Source organism: Cottoperca gobio, chromosome 12, assembly GCF_900634415.1.
Source record: "Cottoperca gobio chromosome 12, fCotGob3.1, whole genome shotgun sequence".
Lineage (NCBI taxonomy): Eukaryota > Metazoa > Chordata > Actinopteri > Perciformes > Bovichtidae > Cottoperca > Cottoperca gobio.
The window spans coordinates 16,943,178-16,959,442 of NC_041366.1; the positions used below are offsets into that span (position 1 = coordinate 16,943,178).

Genomic DNA, 16,265 nt, shown 5'->3' on the forward strand with positions numbered 1-16,265 from the left:
GATGAGAGGCTGTAAGTAGGCATTGTTTGGTCATAAAGGGTCACAAACCAAAAAGGTTGTGGACAAAGCAACAAAGACACCTGTTTCCAACAAACACGATTTAACAAATTCTATTATTTGTATCTGTCCGCATGGAGGCAATAGAAATCTTAGGAAACAAAGACACAAATCTGGACAAATAAAACCAAAACAGATTATTCTGCGGTATACCACTACAGCAAAGTGGGAGATCATGGAGGGCCGACTCACCTCACCTGCTTCCACAAGGTGTTAAGATTTGCACACCACGGTAAAACACTTGTAAAGACACACCTGGTGGAGATCTGCACTCTTCTGTGTGTACTTCACTAGTAACTGATACATTGATGTGAAAGTAACACTTTTACACACATACTCTATAAGTGATTCATTTAGATAAAAGTAGCAATACCACATTGTAGACACTTTGCTACTTTGTTACAAGTCCTGCATTCACAACTGAACTTAAGTAAAGTACAAAATAATTAGTCAAAATAACCTTAAAGTACAAAAAGTCATTCCTTCTGTAAACAACTTAAATGTTGCGGCTTGTAAACGTGGAGCTAACTTTAACTACTTAATATACTGCAGGGTAGATTTATCCATAACTTACCTTTCACATCTTCATCCTCAATAGTGGTGCTGCTGCTGTCAGATGATCCCTGTAAAGTGCATTACAAAAAGTATCAAAGAAACGTGCGCGCGCACGCACACACACACACACACACACACACACACACACACACACACACACACACACACACACACACACACACACACACACAGTTTCTGGCATCAAATTTACAGCATGACTCAATTTTAACACAACATTTTTGCCATAAACAGATACAGCTGTACGTGTGACTCAGGAGCACACTGCTGCCTCGGTGATGACGGACACACACGACTGTAAAGCACATGACATTAAGCCACTGTACCACAGTCTGAACACTGGGATGATGATAATGGATAATCTCTCCACAGACATGGCTTTCTTAGCCAGCAGCAAGAACCACTGAGCTTCATTTATCTGAACACAGAGCGGCAGTATAAGACAACCAAACACCTCACAGGATCCACAGCTCCAGCATCTCACACTCACCATCTCTCTCATGCAGAAATATACAAATAGATGCGCACAGAGATAAAGATATTCAACGAAATACACAAATCCAACTTTGTCTAAATACAGCTTCTACCCCACTCAGATAGAGAAACGGAGTGAAGACAATGACGAGGAATGAAAAAAAGGTCAAGAAATAAAGAGATGGAGGGAGAGGAGGAGGATGTACCTTGGTCCCATCTATTGGATTATAGATAACAGTAGTCTGAGGCTCCTGAGGAAGGATGGAGAGAAGAGAGAGGATATAGAGAGGGAATGTTTAATGACGACAAAATGAGAGTTTGAGAGACATAAGAGGAAGATTAATAAGAGAGTCAGATGTGAGTAATTACATGGAGAGATTTAAGATTAGAAAGAGTTAATGATGGATGTAAGAGTTACCAAATGAAACCATCAATGGTTATGGCTGACACACACACACACCCTTTTCAGAAAAATGAAATCAATAAGAATCACATATATAATACTACATATAAGAATACATATTTTCTTACATATGTTAATTTACTACATAGAACATGTGCTGTATGCAACTAAAGATGTCACATGTAGTGAAATCAATTCCCCATGTAGTGAGTTAGAAGTATAAAGTTGCATAAAAGGGAAAGGCTAACAGTTTCTTGGCTCTACAGCCACATCAAATAAGACGGATATGGATCTTTTAATTTGAGTACATTTCCCCATTTGTCAAACAATTCCTTGAAAAGCTGCAAACATTAAATGAACAAAGTCTTAGTAATAAATCACTATGATGTATTGTCCAAAACTACACACCTCTCTCCCCCTCTCCCTCTTTCATACACACAACCTACACACTGCATTTTTAATGAACTGACGGACAGACGGACACGGAGCTGCATACCAGTGCAGCAGTGGTGTGGCTTTTGGGACTGGTGACTATGCTGTTTCTTGTGCTGTTTGTCTGGGGCTGTGCGGGAAACACAAAGTGCTACATTAGTACTCAGCAACAATGGTGAGAGAGGTGCCATCTGCCGGTTGTAAAGTGGGTGGTTACTGTGTTAAAAAAACCCAACAACCAGTGTAATACAGGAAAAGAATAGCAGATAAGAGAAGAAGAGTGCTCCAGAGACAGAAATAGTAGGTGGAAAGAACGGAGTGCACTCAACTTCCAGAGAGCAATCAGACAGAAAGCAGACGCGATATAAAGCCAAAAAGATTTCACCACATTTCTCGCTGCAGTATTAATTAGGTAAAAAGGTTTTTCTACAATTCATCATGTCATTCCTATCTGCAGTAAAATACAAAATCAATCCCAGTCAGAGCTCCGATACTTCACTCTGGGCTTTTAAAAAAATTTCTCATTGGATTTCCCTGCTCCCGATGCTGTTTGGCAGATGGCAAATAAAACCAAAAACAGCTGTGCACCTCTGCAACATCTGTCAGATATACACATCCATTTTGTCATCTAAATGAGCTCTTAAATTAGCATCTCTCAATGTGTCCCTTCAGATTGAACACCATTCAACTGCCTAACTTCAGCAGACGAAGACACACAGCGCTTATGAAACAGGCCATTCACACAAGACACATAAGACACCATAAACAACAAACAACATGCTGGATATACAGACGTCCTGTTTTATAAGGACTCACATAGGCAACAACTCCTCTTCTTCTATGACAGCATGCATGTACAGACACATAAATGCAGCCACGACGCGGCGACTTCATGCTTGACACCAATTAACTCTGTATTTTTCTGCTCATTATTTTCCTCGGCAGGTTCGCCTGTAATTGATAAATGTGTTGGACTGAGCACAAAAGAAAGAGACAGAAACTAAATTGTGGACATTATAGGTGAAGATGGAAAATGGTAGGAGAGAAAAAAAAAGCTTCAGAGATGATGTAAGAACATTTGCAAATATGTAGATTCCCTTGTTAACCACCCGTTTGCAATAAATTAAGTATTTCTGTGTATTTGAATTGGATCTAAGAGGGTCAGAGGGTCATAGGGTTATCAAATTGACACCTCAGATCATAAAAAACCCTCTAAAGTGAGTCCATACTTGCTGTTAACACTGATGACAAATGTGCTTCTAGTCAGCATTCACACTCAAGTATGACTACTCAAAGAAATGATAAACGCAGCAGATCACCATGAATAAGCTAAAAGCAATAAGAATCTACCCACAAATGTTTACCTTAATGATATACATCAGATATATCTGACTTTAGAGAACAGTGTACCTGAAGGAGGCCCTAATCTGAGCAAACCCACCGATCTTTCACCGCAGCTCTGATGGGGAAACATGTAGAGATATTCCTGAGTGAAACAGGAAGCGTGTGACAGTTTCTGTAGCCCTGAGGTGACCCCATCTGTGGAATTAACTCTAGCATTAAGGTCGCCCATTAGCGTCACTGAAAATCAAAGGGCAAAAATCAGCCAGCATATTTTTAAGCATTGGATTTCCCCCTTTGAAGATAGATTTGATGTGATGTTTATCCTGCTGGCAATCCAGAGGGATAAACAGGCATTCAGCCGGAAAGTCCCGTTTAAAATCCATAATCTCTGCAGCAACCGTATTTTGGACTCGCCGCTGATATGTGAACAACCACGATCTTCTGCTGTTGGCCGATCAAAGTGGTACTCATTCACTTAACCACACGCTGCTTTGTAAAAGCTAGTCTGCGTATTTGAACCAGCAACCTTCACAGTCACCTGTTTAACAAAACATATACAGCTGTGTTTTTTCTTTGTATATTTGTGCCATATCTTTGTGTTCCATTTTCTACTTACCCAGTGACATGTTGAGAAAGATAAAGCACTAAAAGGCTTCTACACAAATGGATATAAAAGCTGCAGTCCTACCTGATAAATAACCAGCATAAAGCACAAGTACAGTTGTTTTAACAGGTGTAAAAAGTACACTACTTTTCCTAAGAATAAAATATCTCAACAAGTACATTTGTAAAGATATTCACGGTCCCCAGAGGATGAATCCAAATGACTTTGGTGGCTTTCAGGTTGAAATATTTTGGGTTAGAGTGAAATGTCTCTTTTTGATGCATTGCCAGGATATTTAGCTTCCCTCAGGATGAATTGTGATAACTTTAGTGATCCTCTGACTGTTCCACTAGCTCCATTATCAAGACAACATTTGAATGTGTCCAATTGATGGGAAAGTACAGAAACTGAGTGCTTAACACAGCAGGGGACAGGAGCTGAACTACTGATGAACTGCTGATGAACTATAGATCAATCAAAGAACAGGCCTCAGTTGATTGATCAGCACATCTGTCATTTACTGTAAACACGTAATAAACCAAGAACGACCTGATGTGAATCAGTTCGTTCCTTTGACTGTAGCGGGGACAGTTGCTTCTCCGAGCAACACGACAGCATTACAACCTGTGTGTGTGACTTTGATCATCTTTTGTATATATAAACTCAGCTCCTTCTTGCAAGAATATTGATTAAACCCTTACTTGATTTTGATCCTGACTTTGTGGTGTTATTAAGAATATTTTTCCAACACCAATACTTTGGTTTATGATCTAATACCTGCAAAACCACTGACATCTCCATCAGCCTCAGCTCTACTTTGTGTTCAGAGCTACACACCAAATGTTAGCATGCTAACCCTCTAAACTAAGATGCTGAACATGGTGCACATTGTATCTGCTAAACATCAGCATGTTAACATTGTGAGCACGTTAGCATGATGACGTTAGTTTAGCCGGTAATCATTTGAAGCACTTTTCTTTTGTACATTTTGAAAAGGAAGAAGGAGAACAAAGAATGTGGTGAATCATGTCTTTTTGTTGAACACAGTCTGTCATCGAGGAGGCGCTAAGCCGAGTCTCAGACACACTGAAGGAGGATCAAGATGTGGACAGAGATGCTTTCTGTGTGAAAGGAGCAGAAATCTGCCCAGTTGAACGAGATCAGAGAAGCCGAATAGTAATTGAAAGCAGAAACACAAAACACCCAGACTGAGGAAATCCTGAGAATCAGCAATGTGCTGCACTATATATGTATTTACCTCACATGAGTTTCAGTTCGGAGGGTGGGAAGGTGATTTATATTCCTACTAAATAAATTATCTTTGTGTTTCAAGAGCACAAAAGACTAAAAAACAATGTCGGCAGTTTTAAGAGAGCGAACGCTGTGCGAATGAATAATGATGTTTAGTTTAGCAGGAAACAGAGGCAAGAGGTTTACTCAGCTTGCACATTAATTACATCCTCCATCTCAGAAGCACAGCTCTGAGTCTGCCAGTGTTTTCCTGAGTCACAGTCTGATTCAACCAAACATCATTTTAGATTTACACACTGAGGTATTGTCCTCTTGCTCTTAACACCAGTGTTAAAAAGATGGTGTGTTTGGTCAATTTCAAACAAGTACAATTAAATGTGAAATGAACATATGTGTCAGTTGTTCTAACATGAAAGGCAACTCTTTTTTCCAAAAGATATTGTGATTGTTAAAGAGGGATTTTACTAAATGTAATTAACGCAGCATTAATTGATTATTTTTGGCCACCTTGGGGCCCCATTGACATATTAACCTTTTTGTTAAAGCTAACGTGTTAGCAAACAATTGCCAATTTGCTAATTCTCTGTTCTCGGTTCTATGAGCAACGCCTTTCGCATTACACATAATAATTAGATCCATGGTTAATTTGAAATGATTGAATAGTGCATCTTCAAACTCGCACTGGAGTTAAATGTAATTTATCTTTGCTCGTAATGTAACAAAAATACAGTACAACGAAAGAGGATGTGCTGCGTTCAGGCATTGGCTGAGTTTCAAGGTGATTGTGACACTTGGTACCTCTAAGTCAGCTTCAGTCCTCTGGTTGTGGCCTAATGATGCGAGAGGAAAGGTCAATGACTCACCAAAAACATTATGGTTCATCCTGTGGAGACATCATTTGAAGATAATCTGAGTGGTTGTCGAGATATCTCCATCATCCTGCTTTTAGCAAAGCAGAAAGTGGTACAAGGCTGCATGGGGCCTTCAGTGTAAATGTACTGGAAAAGGCAAAGCACCCAGTAAAAGCACTGCTTTGGTAAATTACAGGTCCAAGGACGTCTAGGACGCCTCGGTTGATACTGCACTACCTTTGGTTACTACTATATTTGAACATGATATATATATATATATATATATATATATATATATATATATATATATGTATGTATATATAATATTAAGGCTTTAATTTAGGTGTAAAAGCTGAAGAAAACAGTCCATTTCTTGTCACGGCTTCCATAACAGAGTCACCAGTTTGCAGCTGTAACTGTCACTCCCTTCTTAAGATGATAAAGTAGTCTACAGCAACCATTATATAAGACATTGATTTCAACTCTCTTTGATTGTCCTCAGCTATTGCACCTGCTTAGAGAGAAGAAAAGAGCATATTCCCAGGAAATTACGGGAAACAGAGATGAGTGTGTAATACAAAGAGAGAGAAAGAGGAGAGCGGGTGCCCGTGCTAATGCAGGAATACTGAAATAGCTGCAGGGTTGTGTGCATTGGTATGACGTCAGGGTGCAGCAAAGGAGAAACTGTGATTATGTAATGATAGATTAATCATCTGGTGGGAAATAATCTGAGATTACCATCAGGCCACCCGAGGCGAGAGGGGAGGGGTGGTGTGCAGAGGAAGAGAGGAAGAGGAGAGGCTGAAGGAGGAAAAATGAGATGCAGGCTAATGAAAGAGAGTGTCATAAAGAAACAGTTCAAGAGAGACTGAGAGGAGGAAGAGGAGAGGCAGCCATCGGATGCTTCACTATTTTCTAAACACCTTCAACTCCAAAAGGTACAGTGCTCCCAAAGTCCCAAAAAATATGATGTTTGTTATATATTGTAAATTATTATCTGGTGCCAAAAAGATCTATATGTTGTGCACATGAAGTAGTTATCTTCAGAGAGTATAACTTTAGCACACATAACCTTATCCTGCATGAACAAGAAAGATATCTTGTACGCTTAAAGATAGATATCAAGATCCATATCTTCTGCAAAAAGATAGATATCTTGTGCACATAAAGCTAATAAGGATACATTTTGTTGTTTGAGGAAATAGGTCCATTTCTTCTGCAAATAAAGTATAATTTTACGTAAGCAAGATCCATAATTGTGTGCATGAAGTTATTATCTTGTTTGAAAAAGATCTATATCTTCTGCACATAAAATATCCTCTTGAGTCAACAAAATCCATATCTTGTCAGATCCATACCTTTTAGGTATAAATTATTACTTTGTTTAAAAAGAAAATCCATATTTTATGGACACAAAATATAATCTTGTGTGAACACGATCCATATATTTTGCTATAAATTATTATCTTGATCCATATCTTATAGACAGCGAGATAGATATCTTGTGCATACAGTTTTAATCTTGTGTGAACAAGATCTATATCTCGCACTTATTTACTGGGAACATGTTGTTTTAATATACGCATTTATGCATCCAAAAATAGCTCGACATTATTATCTTGTGCACAAGAAAATACAAGTGTGTACAAGATGTTCCAAGATAAAAAAAAACAAATATCATCTTTCGGGAGCTCTATAAAAAGTCTGTATATAACATTCTGCATCTGAGACAAGTTGAACCCTAACCTGCGCAGCATACGTTGAACTGCTCATCCAGAGTTTACACAGATGCTTCACACTGACTCATGCGAGCACAGACGCATAACAACACAGCAGATACCCCACGCACACATGGACATACATTTGCGACACAGCAGAGTGCATACTGACCCACAGACACTTACAGAAGCTGACAGGGTGCAACAAATGACAAACACTTGTGGGACTAAAGAGGACAGAGGAGCTAACAGAGGTGCACCAATAACGTCAGTCACTGCGTATTCAGTTGCTCTTCAAATGAGACAGTGCAGGGACCACTACTTTAGTGAGCTTTGCTTTGGCACCTGGAAATATTTGGGATGAAAAATGTCTGCAGTGGAGTGATGCAAAGTGCGAACTGTGCCAAACCGAAGTGTCTGAGAGTGGAGAGGAGGTAACGCAGCTCCGTCAAACCAGCCAGTTAGAGAGAAGTTACGGTCGGAAGTGAGAGGATTCAACCTTCAAAATAAAAGTGTCCTTGTCACATTTGTTCCCCTTTGGTAAACACCAACGTTAAGAAGTGCACTTGCTTTCCTAAAGTGGGATTTTGTATTGCACGCCTGTCTTTGTTTTAACAGACTTTTCTAATTAAAGTAACTTTGTGACTTTTGTGATGTTTTTTTAGTCTCAATTATGTTTGTTTGATGACGGTTAAATTGAGTGTTGGTACACACTATGTGAACAGGATGTTACAGATATTTTAGATTGTATTACATCATTTAATAATTGGATATAAGTGTATTTTCACCTCTTCAGTGTTACGGCTGGCCATATAGTTCTGTGAAGTTGTAATGTTTATTACATACATATACATAATAGTAATTATTATTATATTTTTTAAACTACAACACATCTTTTTGAACATTAGCTACATTTTGAAATTGCCAACGTTGCCAATTTCTTTCATTTTCTATTACTCTTCATGGCTTTGTAATAGACTACTTCTACGATGAAGGACGTTAACTGTGGTATTCGGTTGAGCTGAACTACATAAGATAATACTCCATGTACTCTGGTTCTTCAGCAAGTTTATCAGGAACGCTGTAATACCCTTATGATAGCTACTCTTTGTTGGGGTCCACACAATACTCAATAATATCACATTGCCTAAAAATCATGACAACAGAAAAGTGGAGGGCAGGAAATGACATACACATTACACTTACACTGTGCCTTTAAGGCCACAAACAATGTCTTGAAAAAATATTAAAGTGGACGCCACTGCACTTGACAAAGTCAAATCACCGCGACCGCATCTGTCTTCGATCGAAATATTTATGGAATAATAAAAGTGAAGGGCGTCCGAACACTAGAAGGGCAGGAAAAGGATGTAAAGAGGAAACGAGGCGAATAAAAACAAGGGAGTTAAGAGAAGAGACAAGCTAGCTTACCTTGACATCAGTCTTCTTGTTGAGGAGACTCTTGGCTGCTGCAGAGAGGCAGAACGACACACCCTCAGATGGAAGAGTACACATCATGCACCTTCAGATGACCACAGCTCTCTAAATCTGCTCACTCAGACACAGCTGCAGATGCACGCTGATGCATGCATGCATTGGCTAAAAAAAAGTACCTCTCAAAAAGGAACATGCAGACCACAAACAGAGTGACAATGCTTGTCTCTCCACATGTCCTCCCCTTCTCCACCCTTAAGGGAAGTTAAAAAAAGACACACTGTACAGAATTCATCCCTCCCTCTAAAAACCGAGAACCCTCCCTCTGTCCTGTAAAAAGACATTAAAAACCCAACGAATAAACACACACACACACACACACACATCAAAACATCTTCATCCAACTGGCACCTCCTAACCCTGATCCATTGCCCAACGCATTAGATAAGCAGAGGGCATCGGGCATCATGAGGGGGGAAAAAAGTCTAACTAATTCTCCATATAATCCGAATACACTCACACACGCAGATGCACGCACAGCCGCAGATAGACGAGGGAGATTAGGAGTGAAAGCATGCTGGAAAGTGGAATGGAGATGCAGGTATGTGATAATGGGTTTGTTAATCTCAAGAGTAGGCTGGATTAGTTGGAATAACTGCAGAGTTTATTGATGGGCAGGAAATGTAAACCACACTTTAGTGTTACAGGATATGTACAAATAAAAGTCATAAAGTGCTCTGGTGCATTAATGCTGTTCATGAATGATAAAGAAGGAAGAAACAAGCACTTCACACTTCTCCAAGCACATCCGACATCTAAGCTGCCGCACACACACACACACTGCATGCAATTTGTCTCCTAATTCCCGGGAGGGCATGTGACCATATTGCACAACAGAGAAGTCCTAACCCATGACAAGCAAAGATATCTGAACAGTAATACTCTTGGCTTCCAGATGAGAGATGAGGGTGCTTACCTTGGCAAACATTCGGGAAGCATTAGAGGAAGGAAAAAAGATTTAGGAGGAGAGATTAAAACAAGCTGAGGGTTAGTGGGAGCGTGTGATGTTTTGACTCTGGGGATTTCCATTTAATCATGTCTGCCACAAGTTCAGTGAGAGGAAAGGATGGGAAGTTCCAAGAGAAGAGAGGTCAGAGCTAAGATAGGATACAGCTGAGATGAGTTTACCTTGCTCCACAATGCCACCGGTGGTACCCGGCACAGAGCTGATGGAGGCGGGGGCTGTAGTCTGCCGACCCACTGAAACACAGAGAGGAAGAAGATGTAGGCTGATGGAGTAGTAGCTATACTTAGATTACTTGTCTCAGCAATTCCCTTAAATAGCTGGTCACTGTAGTTTCTATCAAACAAACAGGAGTAAATAGTGCATTTGTTAGGGCTGCAGGACGGGGTGTGTGTGTGTGTGTGTGTGTGTGTGTGTGGGATACAGTCAAGATAAACTGCAGTGTGTGTGTGTGTTCATGGTAATGCAGGAACATGTCAGCCAGTGCAGCAGTGTGGCTCATTGATTGATGTAGCTCTATGGCACAGAGGAAGAATATGTATCAGGCTTTGATACACGCACAATACTTGTTAGTCGATACATTTAATAAAGTAAAGAAGGAAAACCTCTTATACTGCATTGCATAATATGGATATTCTTTACGTAAAATAGTCCATCTGTCCATCGTGGTGTTAGTCTTGAAATGTATTGAGGTAAACAGATGGATGTATTAGAGAGCATATATTACGTAAATGTGACCATCCTGTTATTATGTTCTCTCTGAAAGCGTTCGTACTAAAGATAAACCGACTTTCTTACATACTGGAGACGGTGGTGGAGGAATTACTTCGGCTTAATTAAAAGCAGCAAAAGCAGCGTGTAGAAATACTCTTACAAGTATTAGCATTACAAATATACCAAGTAAAAGGTCCATTTCAGAATAATATATAATTGGATTATAATTATTGATGCATTAATGCAGGGGTGTCAAACTCTTTTTAGTTCAGGGGCCACATGCAGCCCAATTTGATCTCAAGTGGGCCGGACCAGTAACATCACAGGATAATAACCTGTAAATAACAACAACTCCAAATTGTTCCTTTTGTTTTAGTGCAAAAAAAGTACATTCTGAAATTCTTCACATTTAATGAACTATCTTTTTACAAAACATTAACAAAACAAAACAACCTGACATTTCATAAGAATAATAAGTGCAATTTCAACAATATTATGCCTCAGTTGATCATTTATATCATTTATCATTAATAGCAGTTACTTTTATTAAAGAATTTCAGTTAATGTCTTCTCTGTCATTTTTACACTTTGCAGAGTCATCCCGGGGAAACTCACAACTTTATAACACATTAATGCAGGGGTGTCAAACATACGGCCCGCGGGCCAAAACCGGCCTGCCAGAGGATCCAATCCGGCCCGCGGGCCGTATGTTTGACACCCCTGCATTAATGTGTTATAAAGTTGTGAGTTTCCCCCCCAGGATCAACAACATTTTATATAATATTACATCATAATTAATTTGTTGATTATATTTTGTATAATAGATCAATGTATTGCAGTAAAAAGTACAGTATGTCCCCTCGTCATGTCGTGAAGTAGAAGTATAAAGTAGCATTATGTGGAAAGTAAAACTACACAAATACATTACGGTACCTTCCATCACTGACCAAAGAGCACTGACAAGTTTACATTTGAACTGTGAAATGTTAAGCTCAGTACATACTGAATATTTCTTAGAAATCTTCAACAACCACGGGATCCTTATAGAAAAATTAAATTATTTCGGGAGCATTAATGTGCTAATTTAATCCCATCATCGTCTGACTGTTACATTTTCATATATCTTGCGTATAAACTGTGCTGTATCTACTATTAATAACATCCAGGCCATGCCTTTGGATACCAGGGGAGCCGTTTACATTCTGTAATTACACAGGGTGGGTTTTGAAGATTGATGCTGATGTTTTCTTATTGTAAATAAAGCCTTTGGAAGCCTTGTAAGTGCCGGTGGAGAAACGAAGGCAACATTTATTCCTCTACGGCGGCAGCAAACTCAACACATGGGCCCTTTCACAATAAAGCCAAGATCTGGTTACGTGTGACATTGAATATGATAAGTTGTTCACAGAGAAATGTTTTATTACTTCTGTACTTCTTGATTGATCGGATGTCACCAAACAAAGAGGCTCAGAAGCATTAAACTCTGCCTGATTTAAGAATCAGACAAACAAGTTATATTGTGGGAGATTATGCCAAAGAAGGCGCAAAACCGAGCAAATATCTCCGCTGAATTTCCTGCTTACTCTAACGCTGCCGCCCATCAACCTGCTGTGTGTTCGTGTGTGTGTGTGTGTGTGTGTATGTGTGAAGAGATGGCAGAAGACAGATGGCATGTCATCCTGTCCTCCCCTCCTCTCTTGCTCAGGCAGCTTGACTCTTTTCAACAAGCGACACTCACCAGAGAAGTTCCTGGAGACAAGCATGGTGGTCAAAATGGCACCCTGCGGAGGAAAAGAGGAGAAGACGAGGGTGAAAAGAGTGAAGGAGCCTCGTTCAGACATGCACCGCTTTATGTTAACATGATGGTAATTTAAGATGTTGATCTTGTGTATGAATAAGCACCCTGGTCACTTTTAAAAGTCACAAAAGCACACGAGGTACAACATGCGGGCGGAAAGTCAATTTAATAAACCATGAAACACAGTGAACGAGGGCATTTGTTTCATGTATTAATGTGAGGAAGGTTACAGTCTCCTCATCGCTCCACACAGACCTGATGTGTTCAGCTCTTCACTTTAAGTCACACGCTTCTTGTATGTCATCATTTATTTCCCAAGTCTGTTTCTTTTGCACTTTTTTTTTGACGATATTTCAGATTGTGATGAGTTTCCAGGGTTTTATTTTTTATGTGCACAATTAAAATGTGAATTAAAACAGTTGGATGGAAACTTTTAAAGTTTGAACAAATGAATATCCAACAAAAGGCTTCACAGAAGAGTCCCAAGTGACCATCCTGCCAATCAATGTGTGTGCACTGATAAACAAGCAGCAGAGTTTCCTCTATAATAACGTTAAATTATGAAACTGATGTGAAAGCGTTCCGGTGGAGCGTCACTTACGCTCACGATTGTCATTAAGGCATCAAAATAAAATTCAAAAGCCTGAGAGATGACAGGAAACACTCGTCTTCCTCACTGTCATAACATTTAGAACTCATCATTTGTTCTCTCGCTCGCTCAATTAAACTTACATTATTGCCAAAGCTAAATTACATTTTACACAAGAGAACAAAATAGATAATCACAAGATGACAGGATCTCTCTCTCTCTGCGCGTGAGGTGCCAAATATCGCAGGAGCATTGGGTCTCTTTCTGTAAATGTGATGTCATATCTGAATAAAACAACGAGAAGAAGTCGTCACTTTCAGCTGTCTGCAATGTTACATTTTCCATATCTGACACGGGGCTTTAAATGGATATAAGATGGGAAATTAAATCAAAATGAAATCTTGCATACGATGGATTCATGATCACAACTTTGTCTGGTGTCATTTGGTCGGAGTAAACATGACCAGATGAAGGAGCAGATACTGCAGAGGACCTGACGCATGTTCACACCTTGAGTTTCCTCCTAGCGTTAAACTTCTTCAGGCACTCGACTGTCTCCTGTCTGTGCATCATAGAGGCCACTGTTGAGCGTTGCTGCGGGGAGACAAGAGAGAAAGAGGTGCTGAAAATAAAACATTAGAAGAGCAGCTCTGACAGTGACAGGTTTCTGTGGGCAGGAGCTGTCGGAGATACTCGCTTCCCTAGAATCTGTTGATTCTGAGGCTCTTTAGGTGACAACACTTCTGGCAACATTGTGTGGGGTATTTCCAGATTTTCCCCGGGGCGCCACTTCAGCTAGACTTGCCACTGATATAAAGGCGTACTGTAAATGAATTGACTTCTTATAGGAAGGATCAAGTCATTTCTCTCTGCATGACGGGTGACATGACATTGTTTTTTGTTTGAAAAACTTCCTTTTTCTCCCCCTTTCATAAGCAACAAACTATTTCAAATAAACTCCTTCAGTTTAACTGCACATATCAAAGTGTCCCGGCTGTTCCCCTAAGCTGCTGATCCTCATATTGTGTGTTGATGAAGAGCACACAGAAGTGCTTATCCCTGATGTAGGCTGCTCTTTTGCCTTCCTGTGGAACAAATCGTTCAAGATAAGCTGACCCAGAATATGGAAATATCAGAGAGTGCATGTTTGGAAACAGATGGTGCTGATATTTGGCAGCTTTGGACAGATGTTCCTAAACTTGCTGTTAGAGGATTTACAAATTACACAGTTAAGGGAGTATCAAACAGGGGCAATGAAATACGGATTTATGTCTGCAGTAGTAGTCCTCTCAGTCATCTGACTGTACCCAATCAAACTTTTGTGGCAGGAGATTCCATATTTATGTATGGTGTATATATATACATATATAAGTCTGTGTATATGTACTTACGCAGACCCATGGGTGCTTCAGAGCCTCCTGGGCAGTGATTCTCTTGGCTGGGTTGATAGTCAGCATCTGGTTGATCAGATTTTTAGCCTCCGGAGTCACAGTGTCCCACTCTGGGGAGGGAAACTAAAGACACACCAATGCATGCCAACATATATATTAAACACATGAGCAACATGTCCGATTAAAAGTGAGAGAAATGGAGAGGAGTGATAACGGAGGCAGGCTCACGTCGTACGCTCCGGCTTTGATCTGCTGGTACAGTTTGTGCTGGTCCTCGTCCCAGAACGGAGGGTACCCGACCAAAAGGATGTAAAGGATCACACCTACACAGCTGAAAACACAACCTTTGTCTGAGTGACAAGAAGGAGAGCGAGGAGGCGGCGGCGGTGAGAAACACACAGACAAAGAGCTCACCGCATGCCCAGATGTCTACTGGTTTACCATACGCCTCCTTCCTCAGCACCTCTGGGGACAAGTAGCCGGGAGTCCCAGCGAAGCCTGCACAAACAAACACAAACAAACACACATCAGGGACTAGTTTCTTGTAAATAGGTGTGTTTTGTACTGAACTGTTTACATGCATTTCCTTTTTTCTTTTCAGTTTCAAACCATCAAGCATGACCGCAATTGCTCCCAAACTTTAATCATGTGTTTATTATTGTAACCTTTGACAATGACGGTCATTTTAACACAGACCATAATGTTTCCCTAAACCTAAGCAGGTTATGTTTGTGCCTCAACCAAACCATAACCAATGTGTAGTCACATCATAAAACAGATTTGAACTAACATAAACAACCAACAACATTATGTTGTCATTTAATCTGGAGGACTTGTCTTCCCGTCGCTGTCCATGGTGCTGAAAAGGTCAACCAATCTTCATTCCCTACATAATAAACACCAAATAGTTCCTCCTTCTCTGTCTGATTTCCTATCATCCCTTCATTGTTGCCCTTTGATATTTGAGATAGTCCTCGTGGAGCTGTTTGACAGTATTTAAGGGTCTATTTCTTCTTATTCTTATTTTATATTTGGTCTAATTTTCCATTTTCAGCGGGATTCAGACAATCTGTGACTAAACTGTACGATCAGTTTTGCTGCGTGTGACATGATGTGGTGAGCGCCGGGTTAACTGTAGCATGTAGGTGTAGATCGCAGCACATTGTGAGAATGTTGATGCAAGCTGTCTTTGGTTGTCAAAGCTCTAAATAAGCCGCTGGTGGATTTCACACAGTGTAAAGGGTCTAAATATGTAAATTAATGCAACACCATAACTGTCAGTGACGGTGCAAAAATAATGATGAATCATGTCCGAATTACAAGAAAAAAGAAAAGAAAATGTATGTAGAAAAGTTCAAAATCTCAATGAACTGCTCACTAAAGAGTAAATGTTTAATATAATATGATGACTGAAGGCTGGTACTTTTGTTTGATCCATATTGGGGATTTTTGATGCTGCAAATTCACCGTCTTAGAATGACCGCACTAAGTGCATTATGAAATGCACATTAATGTAAAGTCAGAGCTTTTATCTCGCTGCAGCGTCTTTGTAATAGATCTTCAAATTGGCTCTGTGTCAAAGTAAGTATGAAAAAAAAAAAAAGTCGT

At 39.9% G+C, this 16,265-nt stretch overlaps 1 protein-coding gene across 2 annotated transcripts in view; it reads right to left on the reverse strand.

The window, feature by feature from the left end:
- Positions 1-16,265, reverse strand: part of camk2b2 (calcium/calmodulin-dependent protein kinase (CaM kinase) II beta 2) — a 40,208-nt gene that overhangs the window by 6,235 nt on the left and 17,708 nt on the right. For both annotated transcript variants that reach the window (XM_029444238.1, XM_029444239.1), the window contains exons 9-18: positions 15,072-15,155; positions 14,886-14,980; positions 14,658-14,780; positions 13,777-13,860; positions 12,618-12,660; positions 10,330-10,401; positions 9,139-9,176; positions 2,004-2,069; positions 1,311-1,355; positions 632-680 (exon numbers count right to left, since the gene is read on the reverse strand). In XM_029444238.1, the coding sequence (XP_029300098.1) occupies positions 632-680; positions 1,311-1,355; positions 2,004-2,069; positions 9,139-9,176; positions 10,330-10,401; positions 12,618-12,660; positions 13,777-13,860; positions 14,658-14,780; positions 14,886-14,980; positions 15,072-15,155 (699 nt within the window). The remainder of the gene's footprint in view (positions 1-631; positions 681-1,310; positions 1,356-2,003; positions 2,070-9,138; positions 9,177-10,329; positions 10,402-12,617; positions 12,661-13,776; positions 13,861-14,657; positions 14,781-14,885; positions 14,981-15,071; positions 15,156-16,265) is intronic.